The following is a 21,951-nucleotide window of genomic DNA, read 5'->3' as shown; positions in this document are numbered from 1 at the left end:
CCACCGCTTTTCTGATAACGGCCTTTCTCGGAATCCAAGAAACTGGGTTATCGGAAACAGCAGGACCGCCTTTTCCATTGGGGGCCCGCTCCCACCCGTGCCGGCACGCGCTCGCACTCTCATGCACACATCCCTTCTCCTAATGGCAATCAACGTCCAGTCCGATATCACTGGTCTTTTTTGCGTGTGTATGTGTGTGTGTGGCATGAACCACAGCGAGTCAAGGTGAGCTGATCCGGACAGCTTCCGTGGCGCGACGACCACCGCACTCACACGCCCCCCTCGGCGAGCCCTACAACAGCCCGGGTAGCTTATCTGTAGCTTCATATCACGACCAAACACCACCGCACCCCCCCTGTCCCACCCCCTGGAAGATAACAGCAACGCTACCTAAAACAGCGGCGGTCTTCCCGCGTCCCCCCAGTGTGTGTGTGTGTGAGCGAGTGAGTGTATGTGTGTGCCCATCCAGTCCATCTACTACGTACTAAGTGGTGTATTCTTATCGGCCGAAATAAATAAAATAAAATAAAAACGAAAGACCAACGTCCCCCAGGATAGGACCATCCTCGGCCCGATATACCCTTCCCAATCTCTTCAATCTTTGATCCGGGTCGGTCACGCACGAAGCCGTACGAAGTACGAAGTATCCATAGTGCACCAGAAATTCCCATGTGCCAACGCCCCAACGGCGGGGGCCCTTTCAAACCGCACCACCATCACATCGCCATTGTCATCTGCTCGTCAACGTCACACACGCATCTCACACACCTCATACGCCTCACACATCTTGTACATCTCATACATCAGAGAAGCCCACTCACCAATTCAACTCTCGAACGGGTCTGTAATGAGGGCAAAGAGCTGAAAAATAATAAAAGTAATAATGTAACGCCCGTCTCCGGTCTCCAGACTCCTTTCAAATCAGAACACCCCAGAGCCAGATTGAATGAGTCGCCAGACCCAGAACCCCAGAATGCCGCGCAAAAGCCGAGGTCCCGCCCAATCCACCTTCGCCTTCACCTCCTCCTCTCCCACCTCTCCCTAGCCCATTCTCGCAAAAAAAATATAAAATACATAAATAAATAAAAACCACACACGCGCGCGCCACCTCGGCCCCTCCCGACAAGTGACATCGTTCCAGGTACAGCTTGGCGCCCCCGGCAGCACGCCATGAATCCTTCCTCACGATGAAATATACCGCCCACAATAGCTGACCAAACGTTCTTCACCTTCCTTCCGCAATAGGTTTCACACATTACACCATGGTTGTTTTTCATTGTTATAAACCAACGCTCAAAAGCTGTGTATTTTTTATTCCGATGGAGAGAGAGAGAGAGAAAGAGAGAGACTGTGCCTCCCTCCCTAGTGTCGTCTAATCCGGGGCCATCCGATGAGTCCAGAACGAAGTGGACACTACAGCAGAAAAATGACAGCAAAGCCCGAACGCCGACAATATCGTGGCGGCTCCATCTTGGCCGCGTACTAGATACTACCTACTGGCACCGGCCGTCGTCGATTCCCCCATTTGGCGCCGTGACCTTCCTCAGAGTCTCATTCAAAACCAAAACGAAGAAGAAAAAATCCCCCCAAATGCTACTTTTTGAGCACCAATGTGTGGTCCTGTCCGGGACCAATCAGCCATATCCCACCAGGCGCCTTGCGAAACTTGACCAAGAAAAAAACAACAAGAAAGCAAAACACCCAATGCTGTAGCCAAAATACCCTCCCGTTGGCAACCCTGCCGTCTACGACGCCCGGAGTCATTGCGATAAACCCTCTCTAGCGGCCTCCTCGTCCACTAGCCGTCGTTGCTTCAGAATCTTGACCAGCTCTGTCATGGTTACCGGTCTGGTCAAGAAGAGATCCATCCCGCTCGCGAAGCCTTCCTGTCGAGCACCGGCCGACCCCAGGCTGGTGATGGCAATGACTGTCACGGGTGGGAGGTGGTGAGCTCGCTCAAATTTCCTAATCCGCCTTGTAGCTTCGAGCCCGTCCATGACGGGCATCGTAATATCTGTGTTTCGTCAGAACATGTACTCGCTGACACCGATCGATTTCCACCGCCATTGGGGCATACATACCTATGAGAATGCAGCAAAACCTATAGGGCTGCGATGTGTACACCTGCAGGGCCTCCAAGCCGTTGGATGCAGTGGCGTGTCGTTTCTGGAGCTTCCTCATGTACGCCGAGAGAATCTGTGCCCGTTGGTTAGTGTCTTGCACCGAGGCTTTGTCCAGTTGTGGGGAGACGAACCTTGAGGTTGATTGGATTGTCGTCCACCAAGAGAAACTCCAGCGGAGACTTGGGGGACCGTGAAGAGGTGGCCGCACTCGAGGACACACTGCCAGTAGCCGAAGCGGTCGACGTTTCGGGTGGCGCCGCGACCGATGCGGCTGGTCGGAAGGGAAGCGTCAGTGTGAAGTTTGAGTCGTTGGTGTTGGCGATCCAGCTGTCCCCAGGCGACTGCGACACCATTTCGGCGGGCGGCGAGGCAACCCTCACCATCTTTACGGCCTCGGATCGCGCCCTAGGCCTCTTCACGCCATCTGACTTGAGAGCGCGAGCCGTTGGGCCAGCGCCGGAAAAGGCGTCGGACATCGAGCTGCCTGCAGTATCAGGGACGGGTTGACGCTGCCTCCAGCGGTCCAGGGCACAGGCAAAAGCCTTGGCAACCTTCCTGGGACCGGTACTGATTCCGTGTTAGATTTCGCGATCTCTTCTTGGGGAGGCTGACGGTACTTACGGCTGGGCGATGAACTCCATGACGGCCTCGTGGCGTAGAGACCGTCTGTACGATGTGGCCAGCTTCTGCGCGGCTTCGGCGTTGCCGCAGACGACGACGAGCGGCAGGTTGACGCCTCCAGTGTCGGCCAAACCCTGACTTTTGAAAGCTTCCTCGCTGCAAACCATCAAATCCGGGGACGCACTTTCATCAATGCCCTCGGTGATCTTGACATCCATCCAATTAAACGGGAGACCCTCCACGGGAAGATCCAGCCCGCCGGCACGGAGTTCTTCGGAACTTTCGAGCCCTCTGCTGAATCCGCGGATGGCTAGCCGGCTCCCGGCCAAGGCGTTCAAGTCGGCCGTGAACTTCCTTCCGCGACTGCTGGCTTTGCGCGACAGCACGAGAGGAATGGAAACTGTGATGCTAGTCCCGTGGCCAACCTGGCTCTTCACGCTGATCGTCCCGCCGAGGCCGGCGACAATCTGCCTGACGAGACTGAGACCCAAGCCCGTCCCCGGTGCCAGGGCATCTTCCTGGGAGAAGGGCGTGAAGAGGTGGTTGTGCAGGAACTCCTCGCTGATGCCTTTGCCAGAGTCGGTGACGGTTAGTACAACCATGGACGCAGACCGCGATGTCTTGTGGACGACTTCTTCTTGCCCCAGATGGACTTTGATAAACCCCTTGGAAGTATACTTCAGCGCGTTGCCGAATAGGTTCATTACGATGCGACGGATGGCGCCTGGATTGGTGTGGAAGACCCAGGAGGACTGTGGGTCGATATCAACGAGGATTTTGATGTCCTTGAGACCAGGCGAAGTTTGACTCTGGGACGAGTCTCGCCCATGACCCAGACCATCCGACGAGGCAATGGCATCCAGTTTTTCCTGGGCCGGTGTAGGGGGCCCTGAGGATGACCCGTGGCGGGCCAGTTGAGACGCAACCATGTGATGAAAGCTGTAGCCGATGAAGACGCTCTCAATCACTTCCTCCACGAGCAGATCGAGGTGCACGTCCGATACCAAAGTCATCATGCCCGACTCAACCGATGCTGATGATTCGGCCCGCAAACCGCGTCCTGGCCCGTTATTCTTCCGTTGAGACTTGGATGCTCGCAGGAAGGTGTTGACTTTGCTGTAGTCAAGCAGCTGTTTCGTATTAGCACAGTGAACAATAAGTTACAGACGGAACGTAGGAGCCTACATGGTCGATGGTGTCGAGTAGCGTCTTGCCCGATATCTCGATGGTATGGATAACATCCACCTGGAAGGCGTCCAGCTGGGTATCGTGAAGAAGCTCGGCGGCGGCGACCACGCCGTGAAGCGGCGACCTGAGCTCGTGGCTGAGAGACCCCAAAATGTCCGTCTTCGCCCTGTCTGCCAATATTGCGTCGAGGCGAATGACCTCGGCCATTGTAACCATGCCGAATGCTCGCAGAAACGGCAGATCTGCGTCGGGCGTGAGGATACGCGTCGGGCTCTTGCTCCAAACGAAACCGCCGGCGAAGCACCGCTCTTTGGAGGGATCCCACAGGGGGACCACTGCCACGCTCCTGGCGCCCGGAAACATGCCAACAATTGTCCTCGCCTCGTTCCGCCTAGTAAAGTATGAATGCGCCGCCCTGGCCTCGGGCCGTGCCGCGTACTTCTCGTTGTCTTCTGTCGGGGTGATGTCGGCATCGTCGGTTTCGTAATCGGCCGATAACCAGTTGCCCGTCTCGTCGAAGCTGAATACCTTGCCATTCGGGTACCTGCGGAGCAGTTTCCTTAGAAACTTCTCCCGCAATGTCAACCGGCTTAGCTGTGGCCCTTCTCTGCCGTTGGTCACGTCGTCCATGCCCGATGATCTCCCAAAGCTCTTACACCAACTGTCATTGACATCTTCAGACTTCTCAGACATGCTTTCTTCGCTACTCGAGAAGTGATGGTCTGCCACCTCACTCGCCCTGCGAGGGCCGGTTACAAGACCCCCAAACGACCCGATGCTGGCATCCAGAAAAAGGGCGCCGTCCACTTCTAGAGACTTCCTTATCACATTGGCCGCGCGGGAGAATATTTTGACGGTCTCGGTCAGGTGGGGGTCTGGCGGAGCAGTGCTCGAGGTAGTCGTTGCTACTGTCGCGACTGTCTCGGTTGTCGCGGTTGTTTCGACCGAGTCGCTCGAGTCGACTTTTGCGGAAGAATCATCAGTCTGGTCCGAGACGATGGGATTGATGCTCGGCCGGACGGGATCGGCGAATCCGGATGATTTGGGTGATGGCGGGTCTGATTCGGGGATCGACATGGCAAGCCGGGGGGGATCATAGCCGTTCAGGAGAGGCCTTGTGGCGGGTTTCGCATTCGGCGCAGGGTCATCTCTGCCCTCGATGAAGTTGCCGAGCCCATGCACCATGCGCTCACTGCGGCGGTAGCTCTCGTTGACCCTTCTGGCGTCGAGATAATCCATGACGGTATGTGAAATTTCCCGCAAAAACGCCACTTCGTCGGAATCCAGCCCGGACCGGGGCCGGTCGTCGAAAATGCAGTAGACGCCGATGTTGATGCCTTTGGGGGAGCGGATGGGGACACCTGCATAGAAACGGTTGTACGGAGCTGCTTCGATGTAAGGGCGTTCGCAGAAGCGCTGGTCAGTTGCCAGGTCCGGGACTACAGCTACGGGAAGGTCGCCGTCGCCGTCGAGGACGGGCGTGGGCGGGAAGATGCCGTTGCGAGATGCCTCGGTGGTTGCCCCAATCAACACATGTTCGCAGATTCCAAAGGCACGAGGGATGGCCGTCCCACAGAGCCAGAGGTGGTTTTGCGACGCATACTTTGTACTCGCCGAGAGGGGCATGGACCGAGTGGCCTCGGCGACTATGTACTGATGCTGGCGGTCAAAGAGGGAGATGAGGGCGCGGGATGCCTTGAGGCGCAAGGCGCCCAGCTGCGCAAAAGCAGTGAGGCCAGTATCGGACGACGATGATATGGCGGAGAAGGGGATCGGCTGGTCGGGGCTGTTGTAGACAGCGTTGGGGATGTGGAAGGAATCATATCTAGAATCGAGCGGTTTGTCAGTGACGGGGGTTTCGGGCAGCAGGCTCGGGGGCGGGCGGGCGGCGGCGGTGATGGTTTGCGTGCGTACTTGAACGTCTCCCACTCGCGGGCGCCTTCAGATATCTTGTTCATACTTCGCGGAGGTTGTCGAGAAGTGCGATGAAGGTCGTCGTGCCCATGATCTGGACGGTCGGTTCGGGACGAGGGGGAAACAACAACAATTGGAGAGTTGTTGTCGTTGCCAACGACGTCAAGTCAAGCAAGGTAAGGTAAGGTCAGGTCAGGTCAGATCAGGTCAAATCAAGTCAAATCAAGTCAGGACAGGCCCAGGTCGAAGAGGAACATGGTTTGAAGGTGAGGCGGCGGGCATGACTGAAATGCCGCCCCTCCCCGCTAGAGTGGAGCAGGGACCCCAGCAGCCGGGATGGGCGTTGTTCGAGACGGTTGGGGGGGAACAAGACATGTGTGCGGTCTGGCAGTACCATACCTAGTAGCAGCGCAGCAGCAGCAGCGACATCAGCCTGCGACTGCGCACACTAGTCTATCTAGTGCGAAGGGTACGGATAGTGAGTAGCAGTGTAGTGTAGTGGACGGATACATGGGAGAATGCTCGCGGGTGCAGGGGCAAGGCCAGGCAGAGCTGGGCAGGGGAGGGGGGCTTGCAGGCATGGCTAGGCCAAGACAGTGGGCGCATCCCGGCCCTGGATGGGAAACCGGTTCTTTGGGCGGTTTGGAGATTGGCCATTGCAACCCACGGGAGAGCCGGGGGGTTCCAGGCGTGTGTTGGTGGGAATGGAGATGGATGGATGGGGGCTACCGAGCCACCCAGTCTAGTCTACCTAGTCTCTTGTTTGTCTCTGGGAGTGTCTGTGTCTTTTTTTTTTTTTTTTTTTTGCTGCCTCTTCGAGGGTGATCCTCGGCGAATGTGAGATGCGCTAGGGCCTAGCGGCCGGCGAAGAAAGTGTGCGGCTTGTCTCTTTGCAGCGCCCTTGAGCGGCAGCTGGGCCGGACTTGGCAGGGTTCTCTGTCTGTGTCGTGAGTGCGGACTCGACTTCAGATGCATGCCCAACCTGTGTGTGTGTGTGTGTGTGTGGGCAGGCTCGATTTGTTTTTTCGGGCAAAGGTTTTGTTTTAATTTTATTTTATTTTAGGGGTCTGGGCCACCTTAGTGCGGCGGCACGTTAAGGGGACACCAATTGCAGGGCTGCATCCGCACAGAGCGGTGGTTTGGCGGAAGAGTAGTCGTAGTCGAGGCGTGAAGAAAGGATCGGAGGCTAACGAGCTGAGAGGGGTGTGAGACGGTGGGATGGGTGGGATCGATGTGATGGGACGGATGGCGATGGCGCAGATGGTTCGGGTATGTGGCGTCGAGGCCAGACCCTGGCGATGTAGAAAAGAGGTTGCGGCGGGCGAGATCTGAGGAGGGCGATAGTGATGATGACGATGGGTAATTGGAATATCCATAGAAAGCAGTGCTAGGGCCAAAGTTACTGCGTTGTAGGGCGGCGCGTCTTTGTGCCTAGTGCGAGCATCAAGGGGGGGCCGAAGACACCCAAAAGCCGTTGGCCGACGGAAGTTGGGCGACAGACGACGGCTTGGCCGCCGGCAATGGTTGTTGTCTTGGTTCACGACGACACGGGCGCTTTCGTCGTCGTAGTCGCCGTCCCGGTCGTCGATATTGTTCTCGTCGTCGTCTGCCATATCGAGTGCGTGCGTGCTGGGCCGGGGGGTGGGGGGGAGGAGATGCCCGCCAGAGTGCGTGAGCCAACCACATCAACAAAGTTGAGGACGGGACTGGCTCCGAGATTCTCTGGCCTACCCCACCTACACCGAGTGCTACGCATCCCTGCCACCGAGCAATGAGGGGGAAACAGGGGAAGGTTGAGAGCATCGAGGCAAATCGGAGCGGGCAGGAAAGACCAGATCAGACCAGATCAGACCAGATCAGACCGGGCAGAGAGGGATGGGCCTCGAAGGGGGAGACTTGTGGCCAAGGCCGATGCCAATGCCAACGCGGCGGCGATGACGGTGGCGGACGGTGGACGATGGACAGCGGACAGTGAATTGCGGTGTGATGGAGGTGAGGTGAGCTTCAGGTGTCTATCCCCGGAGCTAGAACAGGGCCATCCATTGATTGTGTCTTTCTTTCATTCATTCATTCATGACAGCCGCCCATACACCACCACACTACACTACATTACCTAGGTACACACTATATGCTACACATAATAGTAAGCTGAGAGGGGCCAGGGATGGAAGCGGCAGCCACCACCACCACCAGCTGCCGCCGCCGCCGCAACAGTAGGAACAAAGACAAGCGAAGAAACGACGACGTAGTCACAGTGTGACGAGTGCTCCCTTCCTTCCTTTCTCTCCATGAACCGGCCATTGTCACGGGACGGAAGCAGGAAGGAAGGAGTGGGGCGAAGGGAAGGGTCGGAGGAGGATCAGGAGCAGGAGCAAGGGGGACAAGGGCAGTTGCCCGTCGGTTGGAAACTTGGAATCTGATAAATTGACTATGCGGGAAGCTGGGAAGGAGCAGGGCCGTTGACTCGCTCCGCCCCGCTCTTTCTCTTGATCAGACTCGGTGTCCTTGTAAACTCTGAACGCGCCCCGCAAATATGCTGTAATCCCGTACAGTATGTCCATACAGTGCATGCAGCTGCCGGCCATGCGCAGATGCCCAATCACGAATTACACAGCTCGCGCAGCAAACACCAAGACCAATGGGCAGGAGCGACTCCCATGTACGAGACCAAGAGAGGCAGTTTCTGGTGTTCGTGCCTTAACCTCTCTCAACTGCTCTCACCTGTCATCACCTGCTATCACCTGCCCTCACTGCCCACACCTCTCACCTCCCCACCGCCAGTCTGAGCCGTGAGCCGTAAGCCTCCATCCCCATCCTCATCTCCGCCTTCCAGTCTTCGGGTACCTCCTCCCTTGCCTTTCCTTCCCCTTCCCTGTCTTCTCCTTCCCTGTCTTGCCCTCCCCTGCCTCGCACGCGCATGCATCTCCAAAATAATTCCCATCGCACTGACACGGCCCTCTCATTTACTTCATTCATCGTGACCGGAACCAAGTGTCGCCTTCGCCAACATCCATCCTTCCATCTCGCACCCTCTCCGTCCGCAGGACCGTGAGGTTCTATCGCCGGCACGTAATGGATATCGTTGCTGTTCTATCCCCTTTCCACCAATGCTACCGTCGCCGCCACCCAAAATCTCAGACCGACTGGTTCGTCTCTGCTCGCCCTCGCTCACTCAACACGAGACCTGCTTTCTGGGTCCCCAAACCTCCATACGCCCATCCGTCCATTCCACCGCCTCCCTTCAATCATGCGGGCTCATCTGTTGACCCAACGATGAGACGAAGCGAAGAGATATCCCCCCGCCGTTGCTCCAAGTCATCGTCATCCCATCTACTAATCCAATTATCCGCGTTAGGTCAGCAAATCAATCCTTACTCGCCCCGCCCTCTCCCATCAATATCGTCTCCTGCAAATGAAGCACCGTCACCACCTCTGCCCGAGGCAATCTGAATCATCCTGTCATTGAAGGGCATCAACCTCGTTAGACCCTGCTTTTGGTCAACTACACATCCGCACTGCGCAGTAGTGTGTGTACACTGCTTCGTACATCGTATGCTGCTCCCAGGAACCCCTTCCTGGACCCTGATTCGGCCCCTGGCTCTGTCACCCCATCCCTGCGGCGAGCATCCCGTTGCCGGGGGCTTTCAAGGCTTTGTGGCCCCTCAATGATACCCTCTTGACCCCCGGCCGCGCGCGCTACACTACGTAAGACCCCGAAGGACCCCGATCGCTCATCCGGGTCGGCCATGCCACCACATCGAGACCTGGATGTGACATCGACCCGACGGGATGCCCCGGGCGTCAGGTGATGGCAATGATCGGCGCCGTTTCAATTGCTGCAGCGCACGCCGTTGACAGCAACTGCAAACTTGTAACGAGGGAAACTTCTGGCACAATCTGTCTGGCCTTGATGGATGGCTGGCTTGGCTGGCTCCCTTTGGTGCCGTTTGGTTTGTTGTTGTTTGTTGCTGGGCACGCGGACAACAAGCCAGGGGTTTCACACACCAAGACCCTCTTAAGAATTTCATGTCATAACGCACGACTCAGTCAGCTATGACATAGCATTTTCCATTCCCCAGGAGGACCAGCCGTACCACTGCCCCGACAAAAAGAGACTAAAAAAAACAGGGCAAGGCAGGGCAGGGCAGAGAGACTACACGAGACTCCCACGTAGCAGCGACAGCACTATTCTAGGGCATTGTCAACCAGCTTTACACCGCCGATGACGCCCTCAAACCCGCTCCCTCCGACCGTCGCCAGCGGCGCCTCCACCGCCATCGGCGCCCACACAAACCGGTTCCCGTTCCACCCCATGACCGTCAGGAACTCCTTGGGCGCCCCGTCGCCGACATCCAGGAACGTCTGCCTCCCCCTGCCAATGAGGCTCGCATTCGTCCACGACCCCACGGGGAACGTGTAGTTGAGCGCGTACGTGCTCTCGCCGGAGAAGAGCATGACGGCATCCACGCTCCCGTTGCCGAACCACAACCCGCTGTCCCCACCGCTGAAGATGGCCCCCTTGGCGTCTGTCGTGGGCTTGATTGAGAAGGACAGCGTGTAGTTTCTCCCCTTTTGCGTCAGCGGGGTCGTGATGCGGCACGAGGGCCCGAGGATAGCACCCTCGGCGCTCCTGGCGCACGTCGACGTCGCATGGTAGCCGTTACCCGACAGGTCCTTCACCGCGGCCGTCCCGTTGCTCTGCGGGCCCTGCTTAAAGTCGTATTCGAATATCGTCGGCCCCCCGGACGCGATGCGTCGGTCGAGGTTTTGCCCCGGCGCAAAAGGCTGCAGCGCCGCGAAGAGCGCCCCGTACTCGGCTTCGGCGACGGCGCCACCCCACTGCTTGTCCGCAAGCGCGGGCAGCCCGTCGCGCCACTGGTAGTACGCCTCCGTTACCGTCGTCCCGTTGGGGCCGAAATCGTTCCACTGCGGCGCAATGTGGCCCAGCAGCGACGGGCTGTCCCTCGCCGCATTGTTGGTCGCGTTCTCGCGGTCAAACACGTTGGGCGAGAACGGCGATCCGTCGGGCGAGCCGTGGAATAGGAACTCCAGACTAAGCTCGTGTCCATACCATTCGCTCCATTTCCCGACCGTGTAGATGTAGTCGCCTGAGTTGAGCACCTCATAGCCCTCGTCGATGAAGTCGAGCAGCGGGTTCGCCTCGAAGTTGGCCCAGTGCTGGATCGAGACCGACTTGTTGACCGACCCGCCCACCGACGGCGCGAACGTGCCCCAGATCCGGACCTGCTTCCCTGACGTGCTCGTGATGTGGTCGCTCATGGCGTCGACGAACCGCGTGTACTCTCCTACCAGCGCCCTAAATTCTTCATAAGCGCATGTCTCCTAAGCCGTAACGGCCTCGCCCTTGAGCTCGCCGTATTTTAATCTTCAACTTGGTGGCTGCGACTTACTCTTCACTCAGCGTCGGGTCGACGTACTCGTCCGCCCCGATGGACACCGTCTTAGTATGGAACCACGGCAGGAAGACATCCCAAATACCCTTAACGGCGGGTAGCGTCTCCGGGTTGGACAGGTTCAGCAGGCTCAGGTCGCTCGCGAGACCGAGTTCGGGCCGCCACTGCGAGACGACGAGCGCGTGGCCCGGCGCCTCGATTTCGGGCAGCACCGTCACGCCGCGGGCCGCGCACGCCGTCTGAACGCCGTCAAAGACCGCGCGCGTGTAGCTCTCGTTGGCGCGCACGTTGAGCCCCGCGACAGCCGGGTCGTCGGACCACAGCCGGAAGGCGGCGTAAAGCGACAGCGACCGCTCGCGCGAGTAGATGGCCACGTTGTTGTAGAGGTTGTCGCTGAGGTGCAGTTGGAATGTGTTCTGCTTGAAGAAGGACATGTAGGCACACATCTCGACGAGGAACTCTGGGGGGTAGTAGTGCCGGGCGACGTCAAGCTGCACTGCTCGTCAGCTAATGCACCGACATACACACAACACATCACCAACCCCGGCCGGGTCTTGGTGGTTTCCGGCGGCCATCGGTAGTTCTGTCTTCTTCTAAGAGGAAGGATATGTATATCTTACCATCATCCCCCGGGTTCCCCACCCGGGGCTGTCCGTCCCGTACCCCAAATCCACGGCCCCGTCCCCGAGGATGAGCTGCTGGAGGAGCGTGCGCGTGCCCCACCACGCGCCAAGTGGGCTCGCCCCGGTGATCAGGACCCCGTCGACGGTGACGTTGAACGAGTAGCCCTCCGAGGTCTGCCGGCCCGCCGCATCCCTGAAGACGTCCGGGTCTCCGACGGTCAGGAATACGGAACCCTGCTCCGCAGCTGGACCTGTCTCCACGGGGACTTCAAGGCCGAGCACCGCAGCCAGGTCCTGGGCGAAGGTCTCGGCGAAGGCGCGGAGGGTCGGCGGGATGAGGGTCTGGCCGGACTCGTCGCGGGCGTCGGCAAAGGCCGTGTCGACGACGATTTTCGTCAGGGAGGAGGCGGGGAGGGTGCCGCCTGTGGCGGTGTAGGGGACGGTCGGGAGGCCCGGGAGAACCGATTCTGCGGCCACGAGGGCGAGGGTGAGGGCGATGCTTGCGAGGAACCGCATCGTTGCGACTGGACCAGATTCGGATAAACTCAATCAAGACCCGTTCGTTTCAGGGTTACACTTTTTCGGATTGTCTTTCGTCTCCCCTCGTCCAATTGACGGGATGCTGATATATATTTCACGTCTTATCGAGCACTTGGAAGTTGTCCCATTATTGACATCGCACGACGCATCCGACGCGGGGTAGGGCCGACGTCGAACTAGGTACTGAGGGGAACTCGGCATCCACAGGGAGGGGATGCGAGGGGAGGAAAGGTAGAGGAAATGAAAAGCCATGCGATTGTAGAAGGTAGCAGTCGGTTTAAACATCACGTTACCCCCCAACCTTCCAGATATCAATCGGTGGTGTGTCGCCGCATGGGGGTTACACGAGCAGGGGCAAGACAAGGGGCGTGTGTGTAAAAAGCGGACCATAGGAACCTCGCAGCCAAGTGACATATCCCGATATCCTCCCAATCTGGTGCATGTCCTGCCCGAGCACGTCGCCCGTCGAGCACCCGCGAAAGCCCCCCTCTCATCGACGTCATTGTAGCGAGCAAGTCGGCGTTAGTGTATCCCCTCCAGAGGAATTCCCCAGGCGGTTAATGATTTGGGTTTGGGCTTGATAGCAACGTTGCAATCTCTCGTTCGGCTCTGGGCGTTCCAATCCCCGCCCGTCGGCCGGGTGGAACCATGGTACCGATTACTACTGCGGAGTCGGCCGGGGGGGGAGGAACCATGATGTGCGCCTTTCGCGAGCGGGTGCCCGCGGTGGGTGGGTGGACGGGGCGGGCAGGCGAGGAATCCGGTGATGATAGACAAGGGGCAGGCGCTGGTAAAGTCGGAGACAACGTTGTGAGCCGATGAGGCTGTTTTCTTTGCGCACTCGGTGGTATTTGCCGCTTCAGGATTGGATGGGCGCGCGGGCGTGTGTGTGTGTGTGTGTGAAGGAGGGAGGAGCAGGCCTGGCTGATGATGTGTGCTCTGGATTCTGGACGCTGGATGGGGCATGGTGCTCACGTTTAGACCGGGTGTGTATGAATCGCCCAACACTCGGTGCCGTTCCTTGATCTCTGTTCTCGCTGTTGGCCTTTTTCGTCAGACCGAGTAGGTTCTTGGCGACTGTACCACGCGAAGAGCGGATATGTCGAGGCTTGAGCCGTTGAAGTTCTTGTGGGTCGTGGTCTCCGGTCACACGGTAACTCATTGCGCAGCGTGGGAAGGCTGAGTACTTACTTTATGGCTTCGTGAAGATTCCCTGTTGCTTTGAACAGGCGAGATAGCAACGAGGCTTCTGCGAGTCAAACCAAGTGTCATGGCTAACGTAGCCCGAGCACATAAGCTAGATTCACTTACCGCGGCGAGATATAGACGCTATTCAGATCATCAAGAAGTAAGTAAAGCTCATATATAAGGCGACGTGGTATATCGTCACGCTTCAAAGGTCAACCCAGAGACGGACACTATCGAGGCCTTTGCCTCCCTGCGGGTCTCTCAAGGAGTGCTCGCCAAACCTCAGCCATCGTTATCATTGGATTCGCCAACTACTTTAAAGCTTTTTTCAATGGCTTCATTGATCAAAACGGCCACGGTGCAACTCTTGAAGCTGAGCGGCGTAATGACGGCACTAGCCTTGCGCATCTCTACTGTGCCTTTTGAGCCACCCTGGTCCGAACTGCCATCATTGGGCATTGTAACTCCCATGAACTTCGGTCACAAATGCCCGATTCAGGGCTAGGTGGGAGAATGCTAGGACCATTTGTTGCTCGGCCATCAAAAGGGGACCATCTCAACACGGGGTCGAGTTGTGAATGGATGAACATCAATAAGTGAACCCCGACGGTGGCTTTTCGTATCGAAACCTTCTTGCCAGTCTTAATTGACTACTAATATGTAATAAACAAGACCTCTTACAATGAAAGCGAAAAAAGAGCAGGCCGAATCTCAAGTGCCGCCAAGAAAGCATGAATGGGGAGAGCGTCAGCCCTGAATTTGGCGGCTGCCCCTGGCCAAGAACATCAACATACGAAGTTGTTTGCAATGGACAAAGCTCTGCCTGGGTCTCATTTTCTTAACCTCGAAATAACTCAACCGTACATTTTACCGGCCCAAAGCATTGTACCTCGGTGTCATCCTTAGTGCTACCCATGTTGCATCAACCGGGATAGGAGCTTCAAAATGTCCCTGCACAGAGCGGTTCGCATTTTTAGAAATTTGATGGAGCGTCGGTTGTTTCTTCTGTCGGAATGTGGCAACGGTCGTTAATATCTCACTCAAAGAGACAGGTTTGAATTTACACTACCTCTTCGTCCTCTCATGAACACTGTTGGATTACCCAACCAGAATACGGGCAGGCGGTCAGGCCGCGGGAAGCGGCAGCAGTCGGGCCCGGAGATTCTACCTCCGGGCCGCCAACGGCGATATCTTCACAACTGCTGCTTCCGCTGGCTGCCTCTCTTTTCTTCCCTCTACAGACAACCGACAGAATACAGTACCAGTTTTGCTCTTCGTTCGATTTATCACCCGTACGGGTATCCTGTGATACCAACAAACACTGTATTGGCTGAGCGTTCGCGTCATGTTGGCAAAAGTCTCAAGCCTGCCTATGAGTTCTATCTCGCTATATTAAACGTCAGTTTTCATCACTCAAAAATATTCAGTGTCCTTGGCTGCGTTGGAGACTTTTTTTTTTGTTTTTTTGAGACGGGGTGGCGCATATGGACCGGACAAGCAAAGTGACGAGGGGGGGCGGGGGCGGTCGCATGTTGGGTGGCATAGTGCGGCTAAGGGTAATGCAGTTCCTTGAAACGGTTAGGTATTGCAAATGTTGGTGAAATATTTTTTTGTTAATAAAAGGCTTCCATCCAGCATGCAACCAGCAATGTCATGCTCGGGTGCGGGCATAACCAGAACGAATGGTAAAGGGTCAAAGCGTCTAGAAATCTTTTGGTATTCACAAGGCTTAGAAATATCTACAGTGAAGTCTTCTTAAAAGGGGCTACCAGCAACCCAAGATCCCGAGCTTTATCCGCGCCAGCCTTGAATCTCGTCAAGAGTGAGGACGTACTCGCTCTCGTAGATCTATCGATAGTTAGTCTCTTGATTCCCGCGTTCTTATCATGGAGGTTTCGGAGGGCATACCGTCTTCAGGTCGGCGACGCTGTTCCATTCGGCGTTGTTGATGAAGGTGTCGCCCCAGACGCAGAAGTACAGCCAGTGTGCCTCGTACGCCTGGAGGAGGTCGGGGAAGGGGGCGCTGCCGACCTCGGTGGCTGCGATGAGCTTCCTGTCCTGGCCGAGCGTGATGAGGTCGTTGTATTGCGTCGTCATGGGCTAAGGCTATGTTAGCAAGTGATTCAACAGTGAAAGGGCGAGCGAAGAGCTTACTCCGTGGCCCTGAGCGTAGACGTCGGCGCTGACAATGTCGACGGTGTCGTCGCCGGGGTACCAGTTCGCTGCAACTGAGTTCCAGATCCAGATGAGGTTGTTCAGCTCGTGGTGGTTGGTAAGACGGTCATACAGCAAAGCCCAAAGCTTCTTGCACGCTTCAGGCCCGTTTGCTCCCCACCAAAACCATGCTCCCTCTGCTTCATGTAGCGGTCGCCAGAGGACGGGAACGCCGGCATCTTGAAGTTTCTTGAGCTGGACGGCGATGGCGTCGATGTCGCGGATGATGAGTGTGTAGTTGGCGTTGGTCGTGTCGGCAAGAGCGGATGAAACGTTAAAGTCGGTAGCGCGCGTGTAAAAACCGCTCCACCACTTGTTCTCTTCAGTATCAAAAAGACCCGTGGGCGCGTTCCAGTGCCAGAGCACAGAAACAATGCCGCCGCGTTCGTGGTGCGTGATGGCCTCCTCAACGGCGGTGCCGACGGTGCCGCGCTCGACGCGGCTAGGGGAGTAGTCCATCAGATCGACGCTAACAAGCGCGGGCAGCTTCCCGATCTGCTCATTGATCCAGTTGGAGTAGGAGAGCTCCTGCTGACCCGAGAGGATGTTCTTGCCGTAGATGGAGCGGAGGTAGGAGTAGAGCGCGTTAGCGTCGGCGTTAGCGTTCGCGTTAACGAGCGCCGTGTTAATGTTGTGAGCTCCGCGCGGGGCGGTGGGCGTCAAAGTGATGGAGTCGATGAGGTACCTGCTTGGTGTTAGTCCCAGAGCACTCATAATGCCATTTGCACCAAGTTTCCTTACCATCCCCAGTGGTTTACAATGTCAATCGTGTTGCTGCCCTCGTTGAGAAGCACCTGGCCGGCAGAGACGTTGGCCCAGGTCTCAGTGGCAGCCAAGAGCACCTCGCTGGCGGCGCCGCCGTTGAGAACGACGTTGGTGCGCTTCTCGCCGTAGATGCCGGCGTATCTGATGCTGAGATCGAAAAGCTTCTGGCCCTCGCCTTGGCAGTCAAGGTTGATGGTGACCTTGTCGGTGCTGTCCTCAAAGCCGGCCACGTAGCCAGTACCTGCGCGCCCATCACGGTTATTCACGTATACACTAATCACAGAAATCCCATCCCATACCTGTGAATCCGGCCTGTGAAGTCTCGGCTGTTGTGCCCGAAAGAACTCCATCTTCGGCCTCGTAAGTCTTGGACCCAGTACTGCCGATGCACGTCTGCGAATACGCGCCAGCGGCAAACGCAAGGACTGCACGAAGAGAAAGCGCCGTGGACCTCGCCATGGCTCACGGAAGATCAGCACGGGGATGTAATGAGAATGGTGAGAAGAGAAAAGGATCGGCTGAAACGTGCATCGTCTCGGGGGACCAGAGAACGGTCACCGCGGTAGAATATATATGTTTATTATAACCGTCAGGTTCCCTTCGTCCCCCTCAATCTCGCCATATGTCGTAAGGGGACCATGGGGGAAGTTCATCAAGATTCCAGGGGGCACGGAAGTTAATTTTGCGTCTCCACATTCCGCCTGTCTACCCCATTAGAGCAGGCTTGCCCGGCACTTGTGGCATCGTACCGGGATGACGGAGGGGGCTTGGCTGTCATGAATATGAAGACGGAGTGTGACGCTCCGCGTGCGGCGAAGGGGCTTGCCGGGGGTCTCTGAACCCTTGTCCCGGGACTTTCTTGGCCAGCCGTCATGTGAGGGACGCAGCGTCTCCGTGGTTTGCGGACAAACTCAACATAAGCTGGGCGTGGGCTTCTGCAGGTGAGGTCGAACGTCATTTCATGCTCGATCTCGCGCCCATGCCATCCGAAGTTTCTCTTTGGAGACCACTTGGTTGTTCGTCCGAACGTCCCAGTCCCCTTTCGTGATGGGGCCGTTGCCGATCACACAAGCGACAAATCCGCTGCCAAGGGTTTTACATAAACATGGGCCAGCCTTGCACGGCGATCCACTTGGGCCTCAACTAGATTCGAAAAAATTAATTTTTGTAGTCAAATCGTGCGAGGGCATTTACCTCTGCGTCTACATGATCCCACCGAAGCAGCCAGCTTCACCAACAACCAGCAGGTGCATTCATTTCATCTGCCCGGCTAGCTCAATCGGTAGAGCGTGAGACTCTTAATCTCAAGGTTGTGGGTTCGACCCGTAAGCTTAAATCCTCGTCACACCACATCAGTACAAGTACTAACAATTACCAGCCACGTCGGGCTCAATTCCCGTCAGCGATTGACATCATTCTTTTTTGCAGTTTTCTTTTACCAGACCAGGTTGCCCAGTCCTAGTGAATGTCATGTCTGACAGTGTTTGCCTGGTACTTGTGTGCACTGATGACCTGATATTCTTTTGTGTTCCCATTGTTGGTTTAGGTGCGATGTTGAACTGGTAAATGTACATATCGTTGATCTGCTTCGCTCTCGCAAATATACACCTTCTCCGTATATACAATGCACCAAAGTTTAAATGATTATCAGTCAGTCAGGCGCCGAGAGTTGATGGCTTGATCTTCTGCTGTAGTTAATTCACATAAGAAGCAATAAGTATGTGGAATGGTCCTTAATACGACGAGTGTAACAGCATTAACTCATAGGCCATGAAGGTAAACTATGTCTGGCAAATAACTACTGACACTAATTGATATCGTTAGCCTCTGTTCGGGATCAACCCCGCTTTCTGACTTCCACCTCGGCCGCAAAGTTCGGCAAGTTCATCATCTGCTTCACGACGTTTGGGGGCCTGGACTCAGATCCGTTGCCATCGCTGCCCTTCAGCTGGAAGTCGTAGTTGAGTAACAGTTCGATGAAAATACACTTGATCATATAGATAGCAAAGAAGCGGCCCGGACAGGCGTGTGGGCCGTGGCCGAAGTTGAAAGCATCTGGCCCTGTTGTCACAGCTTGATGCCTCATCTCGAGCTCCGGTTGTTCTCGGAGACGCGCGAAGCGGAATCCGTCGAATTCATTCGGTTTCGCATTACCGGCCTTTTCATTATACTCCGGGCTGAAAGTTTGCACGGTGGGAGAGTTGCTGCAAAAAGGTTAGTCATACTGAAGTTTGACGGCTCTTTGCGGACTGTGACTGCATACTAGACGCCCCAGAGCGGGAATGAAATGGGTGCTCCTGCTGGGAGTTTCAGGCCATTGGAGAAGGTCTGGTCCTTTTGGAGACGCCTAGGCGAACCACCTGTGCATCGAATCAGTGCTGTAAGCAAATGTACCACACATTAGAATCTCTCACCCATGTTCAGCGGATTCAGGCGTTGGCTTTCCTTGATAAAGCTATCCAGCTTTTTCAACTTGCCCAGGGAAGACTTGGAAAGAAAGGTGTGTCCGTCTTCATTCGTCTCGACACCTTCTTGGGCAATAACATGCTCCAGCTCATCGCGGAGAGGCTTTATGTACTCTGGACGGCTAACGAGATCAAAAAGAGCCTACAATGCTGTCAGAATACCGTAGCCTGTAGCCTCGAAGCGTAATGCACTTACGAAAGTGGTCGTGCTCGAGGTTGTGTGAATAGAAGCAAACGACAACAGCATTTGGTCTATTCCCATCTCCTCTGCAGTCTTCATATGGTCGGGCAAATAGTTCATCATACGCGAGATAAAAGCACCCCGGGTGCCAGGCTTAGCAAGTTTATCTTCGACCGCGTGCTCATTCTGCAGTATCTCGTTGACCAGCGGCCGCATCCATTCGGTCGCTCTCTGAAGCTCTTGACGAACGTGCCGCACTTCAGGAAGGAATCGGAGGACAAAAGGCCTGACCCAAGGGTTCCATTGAAGCGCGGCTATGCGACACTTTGCAACGTTCGTTGTGAATGTGATTGAGGCTCGGAGCCATTCCTCGTCGCGACTTAGGGGCAGGCCGACGAAAACGCGACCGCTCATCAGTGCAACCATCCGGAGAGCCAACTGATTGGCATTGAAAGCCTTCCATTTGTTTGATTGTCCGAAAAGCTGCTTCATGCCAACCCGAACCTCTTCTTGGATCGGCAGCAGGACGCCCGGCAAGCTCCTGGTGAGGTCGTGTTGCACGGCCTTGACGACTTCTCCTCGGGACTCTCCGACGTGGCTGTAGCGGCCAACAAAGGCGTCGTAGACTTCCGCATGAAATGAAAGCTCTGACATCGGGGCATGGATCACTTCCTGGTACAGGTTCATGGGGAGTATCACGCGCGGGGGATCGCACGGGATAACGAAGGCGGAGTCCGGGTACTTGCAGTTCAGCCTCGGTCAGCGTCTCGGTGCTGCACAAGTCTCGATGCTGGGAACTTGGCTCGTTACCTTGCGGTATCCTTCAAGAACAGCATTCGCCATGTTCTGGTCATTGGGCGACCCGACAACGGGCAAGCCGAAATCCGGGTTGATCCTCTTGCGCATGCGGTAGACGGCTAGGATTGCCGTCGCAACACCGACGGAAACCCAGACTTGCCACATCATTCTGACGATAGTTCCCAGGGCTTGATGCTGACGATGGACCGATGGCAAAATGGATTAAATCGAGGAGCACAGGAAAGGTTTCACATGGTAGAGAAGACAAACTTTTAAGCGCCGACAACAACCCAGTCGCTAGAGCGCCCGTCATACCTCGGCCCAATAGAACCCCTCAGCGAATACATATTCCTTCTCCAAGGCTTATTGTGACGTAGCGTTGCAATGCAAATGGCCGACGAATGCTTTCCAGCAGAAATACCCCATACTAAATTCTTGCCAGACACGGCAGATCAATCGATGCTTGTCGTACAAACTCGCTTTACCTTATGTATATTACAAGGAGCCGGTGCCCTGCAACCTCCCCCGCAATCTGCCCCCTCGCCAGCTACAGATAGAGAAAGAGTGATTCAAGGTGCTTGAGGCACTGTTGGTTAACATTGAATTACGGGATAACGGGCTTTACATACGACGCGGGTGCGTATAATAATAGCGGTACATGATATTTGAAGGTGTACCAGCTTGCCTACATTGTAAGAGCTTGGCTATGTTATAAGAATACAGCATGTTGGAGACTGGTAGGGTGTCCACGATAAGAAAGGTAGATTTGAAGATGTTCCTGGCGAATGGTATCGTATCAAGAACCTGTTTTAATATGATCCCTACTGCACTGACTGATCTAGCTAGTGACTAGCCTAGTAACTTCAACGGCCAACATCACTCTCGCCTCAGCGACGGGATTGACGCTCACGCTCACGCTCCCGCTCCCGTTCACGCTCCCGTTCCCGTTCACGCTCCCGTTCCCGCTCTCGTTCACGCTCCCTTTCCCGCGCCCGCTCACGCTCCCGTTCACGCTCGCGCTCGCGCTCGTGCCTTTCGCGCTCGGCGTGCTCCCGAGCTCGCTCCACGTCTCGTCGCACTCTCTACAACAAAGGCCAATCCGTCAGTAAAGGCCCAAGATTCGTCTACAGCTGACCAGCATCTCCAAAAGCAGATTTTGGAGACTTGCAACATGCAGCTCCTCAATCATCCTTGTTGGAAGAGCGGGTGTTACTTGCCTCGGCCCATTCCCGAGCCTCTCTCTGATCTCGCTCCCGCTGCTCCTGCTCGTGGCGCCGTCTCTCTTCCGCCTCTCTATCCTGTCTTGAGAGCATCTTTGCTACTGTTGGAAGTCAGTCTCTCTGATAAAAATACCATAGCTGCACTGTTGAACAATGTTGCCAATGTTGCCTAACAGGGAACCTACACGAGTATTGCTTTGAGGGTATTGTCAAGATTCAATGTTGCGGCGTTACTGAGCTGGTATGATAGTTTGTTTGCGTTGATGTTTTCTCGGTTGATTCTGTACGATTCTGTTCTGGAGTAGCCAATATCATTCTGATTTTATACCTCATGGACTCTGGTTACAGTCACTGCATCACTTCCAAAGTGTTGGCAGTGAATGACTGGGGACTGTATTCATTTCTAAGCAACGGTGAACTACGGTGAATAGAAGCCAGCCTTCCGCAGAGTCAGAGTATAGAAGTCGCCGATTGCCGCAGGACCAAATCTATGAGACTGAGGGTTTGAAGAAGTTTATCAGACGGGAAGACCAAGCCATGCCATTGTCAGCTGTCAAGGTAGTGTTAAGGGTTTGAGTTATGTGTCGAGCCCTGAGCTTGTCCAACTCCCAACCCACGCATTAAAGATGGCGAATCGCTAAAGAAATGTAGTCCCCATCTGGTATTTGAACCAGTAGGAATGGATACCAATTACTGA

The 21,951-nt window shown here is 55.7% G+C and overlaps 6 protein-coding genes across 6 annotated transcripts; all 6 read right to left on the bottom strand.

Moving 5' to 3' along the window:
* Positions 1–1,760: 1,760 nt before the first annotated feature.
* Positions 1,761–5,890, bottom strand: EsH8_IX_000893 (hybrid sensor histidine kinase/response regulator; the record flags this gene model as incomplete). Its single annotated transcript, XM_083267229.1, has 6 exons — positions 1,761–2,014; positions 2,082–2,196; positions 2,255–2,690; positions 2,745–3,874; positions 3,930–5,757; positions 5,847–5,890. The coding sequence occupies 6 exons, from the start codon at positions 5,888–5,890 to the stop codon at positions 1,761–1,763; spliced, it is 3,807 nt and encodes a 1,268-aa protein (XP_083130794.1).
* A 4,141-nt stretch (positions 5,891–10,031) lies between these two features.
* On the bottom strand, positions 10,032–11,126 carry EsH8_IX_000892 (uncharacterized protein; the record flags this gene model as incomplete). Its single annotated transcript, XM_083267228.1, has 1 exon — positions 10,032–11,126. The coding sequence occupies one exon, from the start codon at positions 11,124–11,126 to the stop codon at positions 10,032–10,034; it is 1,095 nt and encodes a 364-aa protein (XP_083130793.1).
* A 127-nt stretch (positions 11,127–11,253) lies between these two features.
* Positions 11,254–11,706, bottom strand: EsH8_IX_000891 (uncharacterized protein; the record flags this gene model as incomplete). The annotated part of the gene is made up of 1 exon (XM_083267227.1): positions 11,254–11,706. The coding sequence occupies one exon, from the start codon at positions 11,704–11,706 to the stop codon at positions 11,254–11,256; it is 453 nt and encodes a 150-aa protein (XP_083130792.1).
* Positions 11,707–11,853: 147 nt separating this feature from the next.
* On the bottom strand, positions 11,854–12,399 carry EsH8_IX_000890 (uncharacterized protein; the record flags this gene model as incomplete). The annotated part of the gene is made up of 1 exon (XM_083267226.1): positions 11,854–12,399. One exon carries the CDS (start codon positions 12,397–12,399, stop codon positions 11,854–11,856), a length of 546 nt encoding a protein of 181 aa, XP_083130791.1.
* A 3,003-nt stretch (positions 12,400–15,402) lies between these two features.
* EsH8_IX_000889 (uncharacterized protein) lies at positions 15,403–17,049 on the bottom strand (the record flags this gene model as incomplete). The annotated part of the gene is made up of 5 exons (XM_083267225.1): positions 15,403–15,459; positions 15,520–15,711; positions 15,766–16,510; positions 16,567–16,831; positions 16,890–17,049. 5 exons carry the CDS (start codon positions 17,047–17,049, stop codon positions 15,403–15,405), a joined length of 1,419 nt encoding a protein of 472 aa, XP_083130790.1.
* A 1,378-nt stretch (positions 17,050–18,427) lies between these two features.
* On the bottom strand, positions 18,428–20,202 carry EsH8_IX_000888 (cytochrome P450; the record flags this gene model as incomplete). The annotated part of the gene is made up of 5 exons (XM_083267224.1): positions 18,428–18,794; positions 18,854–18,950; positions 19,005–19,197; positions 19,252–19,977; positions 20,047–20,202. 5 exons carry the CDS (start codon positions 20,200–20,202, stop codon positions 18,428–18,430), a joined length of 1,539 nt encoding a protein of 512 aa, XP_083130789.1.
* Between the last annotated feature and the right edge of the window lie 1,749 nt (positions 20,203–21,951).

Source organism: Colletotrichum jinshuiense, chromosome 9 (genome assembly GCF_051148585.1).
Source record: "Colletotrichum jinshuiense chromosome 9, complete sequence".
Classification (NCBI taxonomy): Eukaryota; Fungi; Ascomycota; class Sordariomycetes; order Glomerellales; family Glomerellaceae; genus Colletotrichum; species Colletotrichum jinshuiense.
The sequence above is the reverse complement of the archived record's forward strand: the minus strand, read 5'-3'. Positions and strand labels throughout refer to the sequence as shown.